Source organism: Podarcis raffonei, chromosome 9, assembly GCF_027172205.1.
Source record: "Podarcis raffonei isolate rPodRaf1 chromosome 9, rPodRaf1.pri, whole genome shotgun sequence".
NCBI classification, from domain to species: domain Eukaryota; kingdom Metazoa; phylum Chordata; class Lepidosauria; order Squamata; family Lacertidae; genus Podarcis; species Podarcis raffonei.
In genome coordinates this window covers 71,303,848-71,321,941 of record NC_070610.1, presented here as the reverse complement: position 1 = coordinate 71,321,941, position 18,094 = coordinate 71,303,848, and the positions used below count along the sequence as shown (strand labels likewise).

The 18,094-nt window shown below is 43.7% G+C and overlaps 1 protein-coding gene across 6 annotated transcripts in view; it reads right to left on the bottom strand.

The window, feature by feature from the left end:
• SLC4A4 (solute carrier family 4 member 4) overlaps window positions 1–18,094 on the bottom strand; it is a 190,580-nt gene that overhangs the window by 53,902 nt on the left and 118,584 nt on the right. For 4 of the 6 annotated variants that reach the window (XM_053404377.1, XM_053404378.1, XM_053404379.1 and 1 more), the window contains exons 7-8: window positions 10,986–11,062; window positions 1,508–1,665 (exon numbers count right to left, since the gene is read on the bottom strand). In XM_053404377.1, coding sequence (XP_053260352.1) covers window positions 1,508–1,665; window positions 10,986–11,062 — 235 coding nt within the window. Of the gene's footprint in view, window positions 1–1,507; window positions 1,666–10,985; window positions 11,063–12,372; window positions 12,469–18,094 lie in introns of all 6 variants that reach the window. The other 2 variants (XM_053404375.1, XM_053404376.1) reach the window with 1 other exon arrangement.

Here is an 18,094-nt window from a genome sequence, read left to right as displayed (position 1 = left end):
CAAGATCAAATAGGTGTTTTGACTACAAATGTTACAACCTTGGGCACAAGAGCCAGTTCTAGCAATGAACTTGATAAGAACTTGGTACAGGATTTTTACTTAACTGAACAAACAGAGGAAATCGAGAAGGAGAATAATGCTGCCATTGAAGAGAAAAAAGGGGGGGACCCAACCCTGCAGATGCAAAAGGTGAGCTGTAAACTGAGGCCTGACACGATGGTAATAAGAAGAAACAAACCTTTGAAGATGGAAGCCTGGCCTGAATTGGAAAATGAAAAATGGAGAGATATCCTTATCTGGAGATCATATGACACTTGGATTATAAATTTGATTCAGTTGGAAGTTGGAGCTATAGGGACATTTGGAATCTTAAGGAGAATGAAACAAGATGTGGAATACCCTATCGGCCTTACTTTCAAGTATGTAGGCCTGGCTGGAAGAAACTTGGATGCTGCAGGGCGGGAGCCCCATCGAGATTTGGTCTTGAATATTAAAGACTATCAAAGAGACTGGCAGAGGGGTCAGGAGAGAGACTTAAGAGCCTCGGACATAAGGTCACCGGGTTGATGGTTTTATTTTGAGATTTGTTGGGACTGAAACCGGGAAGGGGGGTGGGTGGAATGAAAAATGGGAAGGTACATGATATAAGTTGCTTTTCTGTTCAATCTTTTTTTTTTTTTGTCTTATTTCTAGGAGAACTGGAAATTTGTGGAAGGGAACCTTCTTTCGACCTTAGGGAAATGTTTTAAGAATAAGCACCGTTATATAGATTTGGACAAGAATTAAGTCTGGATAAAGTTAAAAAGCGGGTTATATAAAGAAAAATATGGTAAAACTAAGGTTTTGGTGATAAGGACTTGATGAACTAACAATTTGAACTGGAACATAAGGATTTGTTGAATTAAAAAGAAGCAGGTTAAAATTTATTGACAAGGATTTGTTGAATTAACAATTTGAATTGGAATACAAAAAAGGGAGGTAGGAGGAGGTCTGGGAAATAAGTTAATGGAAAATAAGTTATGGAAACTTTATGTGTTTTTAATTATTTTTATTATTGTATTTTTGTTATTTTTTCTTTTTTTCTTTTTGACTTTTTCTTATTGTATTAATATTGAAAACTTTAATAAATATCTTATAAAAAAAACAGAGAAGGGCATGGAGAGGTCAAGGGATTCCGAGAATCCAAAATGTGAAGGTGAATGATATATTTAAATTGAAATGTGTTATGTAAAATTTAAAAAAAAAATACAGTGGTACCTCTGGTTGCGAACGGGATCCATTCCAGAGGCCCGTTCTCAACCTGAAAAGAACACAACCCGCGTCTGCGCGTCTGTGCACGCCCGGGTCGCGATTCGCTGCTTCTGCGCATGCGCGTTATGTCATTTTGCGCATCTACGCATGCGCAAGCGGCGAAACCCGGAAGTAACTCTTTCTGGGATGCAACCTGAAGCAATCGTAACATGAGGTATGACTGTATATTAAAAAGAAAAAGAAAAGGCTCCTTTACCGGGTAGGTACAGGGACTTCTGTAAGAGCACCGAGCATAACTGCTTGCTGCAGCCGAACGAAGGCAATGAAAGGGGCTTCCAGGAAGTCGACTTCTCCCACCAGGACATTGGAGGCCTCGGCGTCTCGAGGCAACTTCTTCATGAACTTGTTCTTCAGCTGCGTGGGAAAGAGAAGAGACACAGGCGTCTCGTCAGAAAGAAAAGGCTCTTGTGGTTTAAGGCAAACAGGTTTAATTGCGGCAGAAACTTCTGTGGGCTACAGGCCACTTCGTCAGATGGATGGAATGCTATCTTCAGTAGCCAGGTATATAGATTTACCACATTTTCCCGTGTATGAGATAATGTTTTTCCCCCAAAATATTTTTAGTCAAAAATTGGGGGTCGTCTTATACATGGAAAAAATACAGTATATGCACACCTATAGACATATACGTGCATGGCTAGGAGGGGAGGAGGTGGACGGCAAACAGTGAGGTCTGACGGAAATGAAATGCAGAAAAGTACAAACAGTGATAATTAACAATAATTCCCAGGTACAACTCACAAAACAAGATTTTTAATTATTTATTTTTATTTAGTGGATTTCTATATCACCCTTCATCATAAGATCTCAGGGCGGTTCACAGAAGAAAATGCAGGACAGAAACAAGGAAATAGTTAAAACAAAACAACAAAACAATAATCCTTCTCCCTTTCCCATAGGTAAAGGTAAGGGACCCCTGATCATTAGGTCCAGTCGCGGACGACTCTGGGGTTGCGGCGCTCATCTTGCTTTATTGGCCGAGGGAGCCGGCGTACAGCTTCCGGGTCATGTGGCCAGCATGACTAAGCCACTTCTGGCGAACCAGAGCAGCACACGGAAACGCCATTTACCTTCCCGCCGGAGCGGTACCTATTTATCTACTTGCACTTTGACGTGCTTTCAAACTGCTAGGTTGGCAGGAGCTGGGACCGAGCAACTGGAGCTCACCCCATTGTGGGATTCGAACCACCGACCTTCTGATCGCCAAGTCCTAGGCTCTGTGGTTTAACCCACAGCGCCACCCGGGTCCCTCACTTTCCCATAGACAGATGTAAAAGGCTGTAGAATATTAATCAGCCAAAGGCCTGGCTGAAGAGGAACGTTTTCACCTGGCGCCTAAAGATGTATCATGAAGGTGCCAAACTGGGGGGATCATTCCACAAGCGGGATCCCACACTCAGTTCCTCCAGTTAACACCAACACCAACGTAAGTTTGTAATATATGCAAATGTATCCACTGGACAGTTCAGATATACTGTTTATTATTAATTTACAAATTTCCTTTTACCCATATGTCACTGCAATTTAATAATGGCAGCACACCATAACGGCCACAGCAACAAGAAGAGCGTCCCATTTACGTCTGCAATATTACGCAGAAGTGCCTGAGCTGCATTTCTGTTTGGAGGTAAAAGCAGAACTGGGGAAGGAGGCAAAAACGTTTGTGGAATGAAATACGTCCCTACAATCCCTTGATAGATTGCTGGTGGAAACTGCATGAGAAAAAGGTCTAAATTTCAGAGTAGCTTAAGGTGACGAATTCATCTTAAATGCTCCAGTGAAGGGCAGAGAAGTTTCCACTTCTTACTCTTTCTTCTTTGAAAAGTGCAGCTGGAAGGATATTCCAGCTGCAATTATTCATCTTGTCCTTAGTGTTCTAGCCGACACAACACGTGTGACGTTCTGCAGATCCCTTGAGGATAAATCACGAAAGCACTTTGCTTTGGAAATCCCACGCAAACTGAGCACATACTGGATATATTGCGATGCTTCCATCTCTTACCACTCGTACCAAGTCTCCCCCCTGGAGGATTTCACAGACTACCTGGCATCACAAAAACACTGTGTCCAATTATGCAATCTTGTGGTCCACATACCCAGATGTTTAAAAGGTCAAGGACCATTAGGTCCAGTCGTGACCGACTCTGGGGTTGCGCCACTCATCTCGCTTTATTGGCCAAGGGAGCCGGCGTACAGCTTCCGGGTCATGTGGCCAGCATGACTAAGCCGCTTCTGGCAAACCAGAGCAGCGCATGGAAACGCCGTTTACCTTCCCACCGGAGCGGTACCTATTTATCTACTTGCACTTTGACGTTCTTTCGAACTGCTAGGTTGGCAGGAGCAGGGACCGAGCAACGGGAAATCACCCTGTCGCGGGGATTCGAACCACCGACCTTCTGATTGGCAAGTCCTAGGCTCTGTGGTTTAACCCACAGCGCCACCCGCACCCCTACCCAGATGTTTACAGGGTCCCTAAAATCCCTCACCTATTGGGAGATGCCTAAAATAGTCATTGCTTGCAATCCACTTTAATTACACAAACCTAAATTTCCAGTATGTGCTCAATTCCATCCCAAAGAATATTATTGTTGTTGCTGTTACTGTTGTTATATTTAACAACAGTATATGTAAGCTGACAATATAAAGCCAATCTGGTACTAAAAGATAAAGCAACAACAGCAGAGCTGAGAAACTGCCATCAACTTGCAGGTAGGTATTGTTAACAGAAGATGCTAGGCTTTATTGAATAATCTCCAGCTGTCAAGTATTTTGTACTTTCCAAAGAATGCACTCACTTTATTTTCTCTCCCTGAATTTGGCTTTTTCTCCTCTGGGTCCTCTTCCATCCCCTACCTGGGTCCAAATAGTATCTAACTTTATCTCACCCCTTTTCCTCCTCCTCCACGTTGTCCCAGAGTGACCCTATCCACTCAGAAGGCTTCAGCTAAAATCTTTATGCTAGTAATTCACAGATTAATTCACCACTCCCGATACGTCCGACTTCATCAAGTCCTGCCTCTGTTAGTTGCTGTGATGTGTTCTCTTAAGACATTTTGCCAACAGCTTAAAAATGCTAACAGGGTTAGCTCCTTATCTTTCTATCCGCTGTTACTTCTTTCCTTCCATTCCCACTTAAAGCAGACAATACCAGTCAGTGGTGAAAAGGCTGCTCTGAAGAAGAGATCTGTGAAAGTCAAAAGCTTGTACACACGCACATACACACACACCAAGAAATGTTGACTCAATATGCATCGATTGAGATTTTATGAAATTCACCCAGTGTCCAAATATACCATGCACCTGTTTGCAGTAATAGCATAATACAGATAGTGAAATATGGGGGGCAGGGTTTGAATTAAGACAAATGTGTTGCAATTTATACATACAAGCAAAACAGGCAACTCTGACATGGTGAAGGAACTAGGATGGCAAGCAGACCAGGGCAATTAAGGAATCTCAAAAGCACTGGGATTTCCCTTGCTTGAATACCTTTATAGACAAAAGCATTTCCCTCCAATCTATCCCAGTTAAAAGTGTATATTACCACAATACAACAATATCATTCCAGATTAACTGTTATAGTTTCTACCCCAAAAAATCCTGGGAATTTTATTTTGTGAGGATTCTCTGTTAGAAACTGCTACACTCGCCCTCTCAGAGCTACAATTCTCAGAGTGCCCAGGGCAAAGGAAACAGCTGTTTGTCTGATAAGAACATACGAAGAGCTTTCCCCCTTAAAGTGGACTTAAAAGCCTAAACTGAGCCTATAGCGGGCTTGAACTGAAAGCTAAGAGTGGATGTTTACTCTGCGATGGGTGCTCCTCGCGCATCCAAGTTCTTTGCAGCATCCACACGGCATCGCTGGCATCAGAATGCCAATTCTATTTCTCACTGCCCCTTCTAATCCAGAGTTACCCTTCCACAGATAATCCAATACATTACACCATGGGTAGGCAAACTAAGGCCCGGGGGCTGGATCCAGCCCAATCGCCTTCTAAATCTAGCCCATGGACGGTCCGGGAATCAATGTGTTTTCACATGAATAGAATGTGTGCTTTTATTTAAAATGTGTCTCTGGGTTATTTGTGAGGCATAGGAATTCATTCATTTCCCCCCCCCCCCAAAACTATAGTCGCCCCCCCCCAAGGTCTGAGGGACAGTGGACCAGCCCCCTGCTGAAAAAGGTTGCTGACCCCTGCATTACACACACACGAAAATACTGTTCCCAATGGTGCGTTTGCAGATTTGGGGGGAAGATGGGTGCTAGCTGCTGAACACAAAGCCTTGTGACTCTCCGTGGAGGGAAATTAGCTCCAGTGGTAGAGCACTCACTTAGCATGAAGCAACAGGAATGATTAATGGAGCCTTCCCCACTCTTCCTTTTTTGGGTGGAGATGACCCATTGCTTAGCAATAAAGCACATGGTATGCATAGATTCTCCTGGACCCTGACATTATAAGTTAACATGGTCAGTTACAAGGGGGTGTAGAACCACAGAATTGTAGAATTGGAAGGGAGCATGATCTAGTCCAACCCCCGGCAAGGCAGGAAACTTAGCTGAAGCGTCCATGACAGATGTGATTTGAGACTTTTCTCTGCCTGGCGTACTGGAGAGTTTCTGCAAGTCAGTGTAGACAACACTGGGCTAGATGGCTAATAGTGCGACTTGGCAACAGGCAGCTTTCTATATCCCTCCTCCTCTCCATCCCAGTAACATCTAGCAATACAAACATAGCATTGTAACCTCACTCTGCTGCGAATTCCCCCATGCCTAGAGGAGCTGCTGCTTTTGATGACTGGCAGGTGCATTCAGTGTGGAAGCACCTGGAGACTCCCAATCTTAAATGGCCACAAAGTGAGTGGGCATTACTCGAGGCACTTGGCTTCTTCTCAGAACAGAAAACGGGACATTTTCTGTAGATCTCTGGCCCCCACTTTTATTTCATTTGGGTGTTAAGGAGTTACTGTGCCTGTTTGAGAGGAGTGGGATCTGTTGCTACGTCTGTGCTGCTTTAAGGGTAAAGGTAAAGGGGACCCCTGACCATTAGGTCCAGTCGTGACGGACTCTGGGGTTGTGGTGCTCATCTTGCTTTATTGGCCGAGGGAGCCGGCGTACAGCTTCCGGGTCATGTGGCCAGCATGACTAAGCCGCTTCTGGTGAACCAGTGCAGCACACGGAAATGCCGTTTATCTTCCTGCTGGAGCAGTACCTATTTATCTACTTGTACTTTGACGTGCTTTCGAACTGCTAAGTTGGCAGGAGCTGGGACCGAGCGATGGGAGCTCACCCCGTCACAGGGATCTGAACCGTCAACCTTCTGAACGGCAAGTCCTAGGCTCTGTGGTTTAACCCACAGCACCACCCGCGTCCCTGCTTTAGTGCTGCTTTAGTAAGACTTTTAAACTTGCTTTCTACTTTTAAGCTACAGTCTTCTAGACGCAGCAGACTGTAAAATTCAAATAAGTTGGTTCAAAAAAACAACCCAACAACAAGATCAAGTAGCTGCCTGCTCTTTATTATCTTTTATGTCAAGTATGAGGACAGGGGGAGCCTCAAGGCGGGTTAGGTGGCTCAGGAAGAGCTCCTGAGGTCATGGGGCTGCTGAGAAAAGAGGCATGCAGAGCTTCCAAGTCACGCTATGAGCAGCGCATGCAGAAAACACAGCAGCCTACCATATAGTATACAACCAGGCCTGGATCTGAACACAGAAGAGAAACCAAGGCAAGGGTCGAAGGACCTGTATCTCTCCTATCATGAACTCACCATTGTTATGGCTTGGCGCCAAAGACATTACTCAGCTCTGCTCTGAAATATCCAGTGTATCAGAAGAGCAGGAGGTGGGGTGGAAACCCCAGATATCTAACCACCTGGCTTCCTAGGAATTTGATGCAGGCACTGAGGAATGTGAAGGATTTGGAATGTCCAAGCTATAATTCATAGGAAGCTCTACAGAAATTTCACAGTGTTCCGTTCCCTCTTTATTTCCCTCTGCTTTCTCTACTGTCCCTTTTACACCTGACACTCTTAGTTCAGAGATCTGACAGCATATCTTCTGAAATTTAGCTGGCGACCTGTAAACTGGCTTCCCTTCAAACAGGTGTCAAAGCAAAAAGTTGCGCTCTCCCTCCTACACCAGAATCCTCTCTGGGTCTGCCTTCCTCAACTTGGTGCCCTCCGCCGAGGTGGGGCAAGGCTGGTCTAGGGTGAATCCAGGTCACCGCGGCAATCAGATATGGTAATTAGGATAGCCCCAGCAACGGGAAAGGTTAAACAATCGCCAGCACAGACAGAAGAAAGAAAAGAGAGGCTGCAACTGGCCCTTACACAATCCATCAATGAACTGAGCTCCGAGAAGCAGGAAGTCCTGGAAACATCTCTAGCAGAACCAAGCATGGGGTACACCCCCCTCCATCCAGGCCAACTTCTTTTAAACTTTAGAATTAGTTTTGGCGAGCAGCAGAGGAATGGAGAGAGAGAGAGAGACTTTACTGTTGATATGGAAACACAGGAGTCAGGGAAGTGCTGCAAACACTGGGGACAAGGGTTTTTTGTGTAAATCATCAAATCAATGGTCCAGCTGGCTACACTCATCTGAACACATTATGCATCTTAAGCATGCACTTTTCCCCAAAGGCAGGGGAACCCACTTCCCTTCAACGTGCTCTGAGCGCGTTTGTAAACATCCGTGCATATTCTCCTGCGGTTTCTATATGGAACTGCGTGGAGCTGGGAAGCAAGCACAGCCCCCGATGCTGCTTTACCCAAAGTTTATTTAACTTGCATGCATTTAAAATGCTAGCTGGTGTGGGGAGGAGGAGAGATGGGGGGTGGGGGAGAAAGGTCCTTGAGATTCATCGTCCATAAGGGCTTGCCAAGGACATTTAAACAAAGCACAGAGAACTGAAAGATTTCTGCAGGGTTCTGGGAACAGCGACACCATTAAGGGGGGGTGAAAGCACTTGGAACCCGGTTTCCTGCGGAGCCTTCACATAATCCCCAAACAGGAGGGAATTAAGAAATAAATTTGGGGTCTTTTATGTTGGAAGATACTAGAGTCTGCTTCTGTTTTCAAATAAAACCAGATGAGGGACATTTTTAAAAAGCAGGGGTCCTATCACACGAGTCTTCTCCAGCATGTGGATCCACATGCATGTATACACACAAACACACAAACTGTATTCCGTGGCTATTGCCCTCACTGGCTTGTATCCAGCACTGCTGTGGCACCAACAGACACCCAGTTAGGCAACTGGACTGCCCAAGGCAACAAAAATGCATCTCCAGCAACTTCCAAACGGCTCTGGGTGCTTTTTAAATAAATAAATAAATAAATAAATAAATAAATAAATAAATAAGGCCCTACTGGAACACAGATTAACTTGAGTCCTGGTTACTGTCTTACCATACTGCTGACTGTAACATTCTCAATTATGACATTGCATAACTGAGTCCACTATTCTGATACCACACACTTGCAGGTTGTTCACACTAGAAATCCCAGGGTCACTAAAAGAAATGGAAACGCTATTTTCTGGACATGGGCAAAGTGGCTGAACCCATAAACAGAAAACATGGTCAGGGTATATTGATTCAGTAACGGGGAGTTAAAAATCAGTGAGACAAACACTTGTCTAAAACCAGTAATATAAATCAGTTATCCTATTGTTTAACTGATAAGTTCCTGAATAAAGATGCGTGCTAACTGGCTGCCAGAAATCATGTCGGCCTGCGGTGAAACAGAACTTTTGTAGAACCTAAGTTCAGCTGACACGGAATACACAAACCTTTTGGAACACGGAATCATCTGCTTAGAGACAAAGTAGACAATTTGAAATTATTTATTTATACTCTCTGTGTACACGTGCGAGGGCACCAAGCAAGACCACTTACTAGATGACCAAATTTATGGGGCGATACCTAATGTCATACAGGTCTTTCCCCATCCTGTCCTCTCCCATCATGCACCCTGAGTCTTTTCTGGATGGTCCCACAAACCTACTGAGAAAAATTTGAGGGTGTGGCTGGGCAGGGGGCTGCAGAGAAGAGAAGCGGGGAGCTCCATTGCACAACTTCAAATATTCTGTGCAGTTGAAAGAGCAACGATGGGTTGAGCAAAACAGGGTTTCTAGATGAGCTCGGAAGTAAGCACAGAGTATATTTAACTGGCACTATATAGTCGAGTGCTGCGTGGACCTAATCCCCTCCCTCTACAGTCGATGGGATTTAAATGATTTAACGTGAAGTGAATGGTGACCTCAGTGCCCGTTCTGTTTGGCTGACTGTCATAAATAGCCATAACTTCCTACAATGAAACATGACCTATTAGGGTAGGTCAGATTAGTGTCTTTGCTCAGTTTTATCGCTTTCTCTGTTTGAGGAACGACGGGTTTCCATCCTGATGCAAATAAGGTTGTCATGGGCATAAGGATAATAAAAAGGAAAATAAAAACAATAAGGAAACTTCAGTATATCAGCACATACTACCCCACCCTCTGGCCTCCGGTGGACAAAAAAGCAAAACAAAGCAAGAGAGTGATACAGCTCTCCGATTTTTCGGTATTTATTTTCTGAACAGAATGGCATTTCAAAACAAAACCTTGAGGATTGTCAAACTTGTAGGAAGCACAGCAAACTAATGAATGCAAGCCAGTCAGCTGTCATGGGAAAGACAAAGGTCTTTTCATCTACCTCAAGATGCCACTAAATAATGTATTATTCCCTTGCTGCACTTAGATTGACTTCTCTCTCTTTCTCTCCTCTCTCTCTCTCTCTCTCTCTCTCTATATATATATATATATATATAAAAGCACACACATATCACCTGAATCTGTCTGGTGGGAGACAGAATTTGAAGGATCAGCACGATCAAATCGACACCCTCATCCACCCACCCCATCAAAATGATTTCTTTGTCAAATTATGAGATTAACAAAACCATTTTGCAGTACTTCAGCTCACTAGGATCTTGCTAGGTGTGTGTGTGTGTGTGTGTGTGTGTGTGTGTGTGTGTGTGTGTTGGGATGGATGGGAGGAATTGGTGTTGAACTTGGGATAGGAGTCCTCAGAGCTCTGGGGTAGAGGGCTCCAAGTTGTCAAATGCTGGTGTAACATACAACAAAAACCTACGACTGATTATGCACACATAAACAAAACAGGCCAATTGAATGTTTCCATCATTTGGTAAACCTTGTTTATCTTCACCTAAGCTTTGTTCTTGCTCCTTGTCTTAGTTAGGGATGAATTTTTCTAAAGCGATTGATAATTAAGAAGTTTGAATGCAAGCAAGAGTATGAGGGAAGGGCAGCAATGGGGAGTGAATTTAGACCTGCAACACCACTTGCATTTGACCTCCTTATGTGAAAGATAGAGGAAAAACTCTAGAAATTAAGAGCTTTCTTCTCCAACAGGAAAAGGGCAGGCAGTCTTGCTTTGGCCTATTGAAAAGCTGGAAGAATTCTGCAGGATCTCTTGGGCAAAGTGATAAACCGCCAAGTCAGGACCCTTCAACTCAACACTGGCAATAAGACGATAGCCTCTTAAAACAGCCAGTGCTTTAAAAATTGCAACTGCTCACGTTTTCCCTTCATCTTAAAGTGCTCATCTCCTCCTGAGCATCACATTCTTTTCTGGTACGTCTTTGCAAGGAAATGATGATCAGGAATTCCAGACTTACCTGCTCTTTGTCAGGTTTGTCAGAGATGTCATTCAAACTAGAGGAAGTCAGGTTTCTGTGCGTCATGGCTGGGCTGCCTGCAAGAAGAAGACCAAGGTCTGTTAAAACACCGTTTGCTAAGGGACACACAGAGACTCGGGCCACAGCAGTACCCAAGCAAGGCAGTTTGCCAGTTACATGAAGGGTGGTTGAAAGCTCAATATAAGACGGCTGCTATCTGCTAAAGCAAGTACCAACACCAAGCAATGGCAGAATACATGTATATATGGCAGTCTCTTTCATCCTCAACAATTTCATTTGGAGAACTTCTTGATTCTCCCCACTTAACTCAATAGGAGACTTCACTAACATGCAAAAGGTTATGTTTTCAGAGGCCTTGATCAGAAAATATTGAACTTTTATGTACATCTAAACCAAAAGTTGACAGAAAGAAGGTGTGAAAGATTTGCTCACTCTACTAACTGAAAATGATGCAAGAAGCAGCATGTTGACTGAGCTACAGAATTAGGATCAACATGAGGGTAAAACAAAAACATCCTGATTTGGTTAGCTGGGGGCACATAATAACCCCATGGAGGTTCCCTTCATCTTCAGCTTGTTTTTGCCTCTGAGTCACATAAAGAACATGCAAAATAAATAAGAGGGTAAAATCAATTACAGAGCTTGTGCATGTAGTGCTTCCATGTTGGGTTGAGATATGGTCCAAACCTCTATTCAGGCATGACTTGATAGAATTAACAAGTCACTAGACAACATCCTTAATCACTGCATTAGTGAGGGAAGTTGAATTGTAACTCTCCACATGTGATAAAGCTTCACCACCACTGCAAGGTAGTTATCAGGTCATGTATGCAAGGAGGCCTGGTGAGTTCTATTCAGTAGCATCATGGAAATCAGGTCCTACACCCCAACTTTGCAGCTGTCCTGCACTGAACCGACCTAGATACAACGTCAAACAGATGGTTTGGGGCCAAGGGCAGTTCTACCTGAACATCTAGTTCTGGGTCCTTGAGGTCAGCGAGTTTAGAGAGCAGTGGACTTAAGACTGGCTTGTAGCAACCATGTGGTATGGCTCTGTTGACCAAACTAAACTAGAAGGATGGTTTTGGGGTACTTAGTCTGCCCGCCAGTCACAGGGGATGTTGTTGCATTCCCCTATCCTTGCAGTCTGCAGCAGCAGAAGCATCTTAGCTCACAGAGTTCCTGGTTCAAGGATAAGGTCAGTTTTCCCCATGCAAAGATGTATTTTGGAGCTTTAATTCCTTGGAAGCCCACCATTTTTGCATGTCGTCATTATCTCCAGATTGATCCCCCGACACACAACCACACCCCCTTCATGCACACCGTTTCCCTGGAAAGTGCAACTCCCTTCCCACCATCCACTTACTTAGCCATCCCACGCTGGGGCTGCGCTGCACCCGGATTTCATCATCCAACGTGCGGGTTGCTAGGCAGGGTACAGAACTCTCAAGCGGGCTGCGGGCTTTAGAGTCGCAAGCAGGAGGAAGAGCACGCATTCGAGAGCAGCAGCAAGGAGGAAGAGGAGGAAGAGGAGGAGGAGGAAGACAGCAGAGTTAAGGCAGAGGAGAAAAAGAAAGGCCAAAGCAGCTGCAGAAGCAAGAGAGTTAAGACAGAAAAGCATTCAGACACTCGTGTTAACACACCACAGAGAGCTACGCACATCCGCAGGTCAATTAGAGACCGTTCCAACACCAGATTTTGCCGTGTACTTGTAGAAAACGTGGCACTGAGTGGATTTTCAGTGTTTTGTAATATTTGCCCTTTTGCAACCCTCAAACGTGAAGGACGTCTGTATATACAGATATTAAATATTCAAAACAAAAGGAGAAAGAGGAAATGGCAAGGTGCAAACACAATCGCCACAACTTACTCAGATTCAATCCAGGAAACTAGTTCAAAATCGTGGGGATTTGGCCTTCGACTGGGTGGCTCATTCATACAACTGGTTTTTTCCCCCTCACTAATGAAGATCTGGAAGCTAACCTCTGGGAATGAGCCCTAGGCTGAAAAATATTACCTCTGAGTGACAGTACTGTATTTTATCCTAGCAATCAAACAGATGCATGCTGGCTGGGGATGATGTGAGTTGATACCTGAGCACTGCAGGTTAAATGCTCACTTATGGCAGCTTCTGTTTGTTGATCTATGTAGAGATGTAAGGACATTAAGCAAGATCACTCACTTGAAGCTGAAATAGTAGTTTGTGGGATAAATAGTGTTTTTCCATGACATTGGAATTGAATGTCCGAGTGTAAATATTCCTAGTTTGCCCAATAATGAATGTATTACATGGGCTGCAATGTCCTATTTTGCCACCAATGGATTCAATTTACAAGAAAGGCGATTCCAATTAAACATCAGGAAGAACTTTCTGACAGTAAGAGATGTTTGACAGTGGAATGGACTCCCTTAGGGGGTTGTGGACTCTCCATCCCTGGAGGTTTTTAAGCAGAGGTTGGATGACCAGCCATCTGTCGTGGACGCTTTAGCTGAGATTCTTGGACTAGATGACCCTTGGGGTGCCTCCAACTCTAGTATTCTGTGAATGGGATTCCTTCTCAACACCTACGTCCAATGAATAGGTTGTCAGATGCTTCTGTGGCTTAACGCTTTGTAAATAACCACGGCAAATTCTGCAACCAAAGGTTGTAACAGATGGCCAAAACTTTTGCTGTCACTGGTTTGTAACCCGCAACCTGACAACGGTACCCAGAAAACATCTGAAGAATTTAGAAAGAAAGCGGTTTCTTTGGCTGTTACTCACAGCCAACATGCACAACAATGGGGGGGGAGGAATGTATTCCATTTTGTAACACTTCAAATAACATGCCAATGATTTGCATCACCTGGAGAAACGTCTCTTCTTTCGCACACCCTTCCCCTTCTGTTCCTCTTTCTACTCTCATTATTTCTAAACTCTGCTGATGCATTATTCAGCTACTTAGAATAACCTGAATGACACTTAAAGGAATAAAACCCCATTGTTCTGTCCAACAACACGCCTTATTGTCAACTGCTGCCTCAATGCATTTTTAACAACTTTCAGTTTGAATAAGTAATTGTGATGAATAAATGATAAATTCTATGTTTCCAAACTATTGTTTTATCCTAAAGGGTAGCATTGAGATAAAAAAATAATTTCTAGCATGGCTACTAGCTCAGCTTTTAAGGCATTTCTCTTTGAATCAATATTTGGGAGGAAAGTCCTCAGGTCAATAGCTCAAGCTGTTGGCTTCTGACTGAACTACACCAACCCAAAGCCCTGCTCTGTTCACCTGCCATACCATAGCCCAGTGTTTCTCAAACTTGAGCCTCCAGGTGTTGTTGAACTATAGCTCCCATCATCCCTTACCATTGATCCTGCCAGCCAGGGATGATGGGAATTGTCATCCAACAACAGCTGGAGATCCAGGTTTGAGAAACACTGCCATGGCCAATACAGAAGACCCATAGGGCCAGTCATGTCCCAAAGGACTATGATGCCTGAGTCCACAGTAACTTACTAGTTCTGTTCCCAGACCCTCAAATTCTTGGTTCAAGGCCCACCAGACTCTCAGCAAGCCTTTACTGAATTATCTCAGCCTCTCCTTGCTAGCAGCTGTTCTACCAGTGCTACTGAGCATGCCCACGTAATTCAATGAGCCGGTTCACATGTAACACTAAACCATGGTTTAGCTGCACTGGGTGCACAAGCTAGAACCAGCCTGAGCAAAGTCTTGAGCTTCTGCACTCCCCTCTCTTCCTCCTGTGCAGCCAGAATTTGGTTTCACTAATCCTGGGTTGTTGTTACATACAAAATAAGAAACTGAAGGGTTGTTGGAATCAGCAAAACACAGGTATTGTAGTCCGTTTGTTTAGAAAAGGACTAGAGTTTGTTTTAAACCTCAGTCTCTGGTTCATACAGAACAAGCGGCCAACATTCTTCTAAGCATCAGAAGATTCTCCTACTGGTCATTCCACACAAGAGGAGCTTGTTGCCATATTTCAAACAGTGAAAAGTTTGTTGCTCAAAATCGCAGAGAAAAAGGCCATTTTTGAGCCAACACGGGCTGCCAAACGTCTGGGTTTTCCCAGACATTTTACCGATTTCCACCCAGACACTGTAAGAGACAGCAGCATTCCGGATATGTCCGTGAAATTCTGGACATATGGCAACCCTAGGTTTATTCTAGCTTGTGCATGTAACACTAAACCATGGTGAGAACCAGCCCAATGAAAGTCCCACTTGAGTAAAAATATCCTTAAACCAAAATCTAAATGCTCGTTAAAGCAGTTCTTTAAATCTTCTCCCTCACCAAATCACCTGCTACGTCAAATCCCTCGCTCCCCTCCCATCTTGTTCATCTGTTTACAGCACCGAGTTTATTGTTTGCACTATAGCAAACAAAAGCACCAAGGAAAAGATCTGCAGGAAATATGGAGCATGCAGAAATATGCAGTATATGCAAAGCACCTGGAACCAAACACAAGGATTGGCAAAGAGCAGCATTTGGAGATGGACCCAGTTCTCGAACATTTGCATTGAAATACTTTCTTAACAAATAAAATATTCTAGAGTCTATGGGGTCTAAAGGACAAAGAGATGGGGTTTGGGGTGTGAGGAATACGGAACCCAGCTTCTGCTATGGACTCGCTGCAGCAAGCAACTTTTTCCCAGACCTCAGCTTCCCATCAGTGAAGTGGGAACAACTTAGAGAATGCATTCCTCCACATGAATCTGCCAATGACATAATTCGCACGTCACGCTAAGCCAAACTATAGCTTAGCGTAACTGCACTAAGAGAGGAAACTATGACCACTGCATTCCTCTCCCAGTCCTGCTGCTGCCATGGTACCTGGAGCTAAGCTTAACATGTTATCTGGACCCAGGCCCATGCTTTGTCTCATTTCAGATAAACCATAAGTTACCGTATTTTTTGCTCTATAAGACGCCCCAGACCACAAGACGCACCTAGTTTTTGGAGGAGGAAAACAAGGGGGAAAATATTCTGAATCTCAGAAGCCAGAACAGCAAGAGGGATCACTGCGCTGTGAAAGCAGCAATCCCTCCTGCTGTTCTGGCTTCTGGGATAGCTGCGCAGCCTGCATTCACTCCATAAGACGCACACACATTTCCCCTTACTTTTTAGGAGGGGAAAAGTGAGTCTTATAGAGCAAAAAATACGGTATTTAATTTCCCATCCTTCCCTATTAGGGCTGCTCTGGATAGCATTGCCGCAAGTTGGCTTCTGAAACAGTTGAATGTAGACAATGAAGACAAGCCTTGCTAAAGATGCTACTAATTTACATTAATAAGAAAATTAACAGAAGCACTTATCATTGGACAGAGTAGCCAAACACGAGAGTGCTAGCCACATAATTCAATGAAAGCCCCACTTGCTTGGACATAAGATTTACAGTCAGAATCAATTATTGGATGCAGATTTAAACAGCATAGCTTTAGCAACAGATTTACTACAAATCACTGCATGCCAACAAATTTATAGAATATTCTAAATCAACATATATGGAATGAACCACATGGAATGCTTTCTTTTTCTCTAAAACATGAGCAAGTCATCATGCAAATCAGGGTTATCTACACTGGGGAGTGTGGATTGCAACTTGTTCCCTTTGGAGGGCTGGCTTTCAATGGTAAATTTTGATCAAATGTTGCGTTTTGCATGAGTGTTTCATTTATCCATTTTACTGATCTATGTTTATTGACCATGCACATTAATGGAGCTGTACACATGAATAAAAATGAATAAATAAAACCAAGCACTCATGATGGGCCAGGAATTTAATAAACAGTATACTGTATAAAGAATTCAAAAGTTTTGTACTAGGTTGTTGAACAAGATTGAGAGATGATGTACTCGTGGAAGGTTGACTATCCATTTTACCAATTACACAATTATTTGTTTTTCTCTGATTTGCTACTTTAAATTATTCTTATCGGATACTTGGTAACATGCATATGATTTTAGGTTTGAGCCCAACCTTTTGCCTCACCCTTGTCTCGTCTGTTGGGGTATGTAATTCCTTGTTGCTCAGTCTACTTGTGGAAGGCCACAGGTTTAAGTGCAGGATGTTTTTCTGTGTGCCTTCCATTTACGTGCAAAGCAGGTGTCTGCTCCACACCTGTATGCATGCTCTTGGCAACACATTGCTGCAAAGCACTTCGGACTGTTCCAAACCTTTCACATGCATAATCTTGTGATCCTTGCATCAACTCTGCAAGAACAGACTAAATGAGTCCGCAAAAATGAGTGGAAGGGCTGAGAGCTGTCTGCCTCCTGAATGAGCTTGCTGCATTTCTTTGCTAGAGAGAAGCCTCTCTCTTCGGCAGCTCATAAATAAGCCCCACTGGGCTCAATGGGGGCCTACTCTCCAGGAAAGTGTGCATAGGATTGTGCCCTAAGGCTCTTAATATCCACTAGAAAATGAATGGTAGGGCACGGACTTAAAAGCCACCTTGCTTTCTAAAGTATGGATCTTAAGAAGGCTCAGATCATGCTATGGTTCAACAAGCCAGGTCAACTGAAGTCCAACAGCCAATCTGCACATTTGCAGCAATCATATTATGCTGCCATGTTAGGTCTACCCCACTAAAGTCTGCAGATGGGAAGTTCAATAGTAAAATACTCAATAATCCCATGCATTGTAATTTTCTCGTAGAAAAGTAGCATATAAGAGCAGACTATTTTGGAAGATTTCTCCTCAGCATGCTCATTATTTTTTTTACATGCAATTCATTCTTTTCTGTTCTTTGCATGGAGAGCTCTTGCAGTGTTAGAATTTAAGCAGGTTCACAACAACTGGCTCTGGCTTCTGCAGCGTGCGTTACACTGAAGCCAGAAATACCTGTCTCCTAATACTCTCTCTAAATCAGCCTTCCTCAACCTGGTGCCTTCCAGATGTTTTGGAGTACAATTCCCATCATCAGGCTCAGCTGGCACATCTGTGCTGGTAGGAAATATTGTCCAAATCATCTGGATGGAGGAACCAGGCTGACGAAGGCTGCTTTGTATACTTACCAAGAGGAAGTTCCCCAACAGATAAAACATTTTGCATATCGCAGCCTTGAGCCAAGTACTTTTTATTAA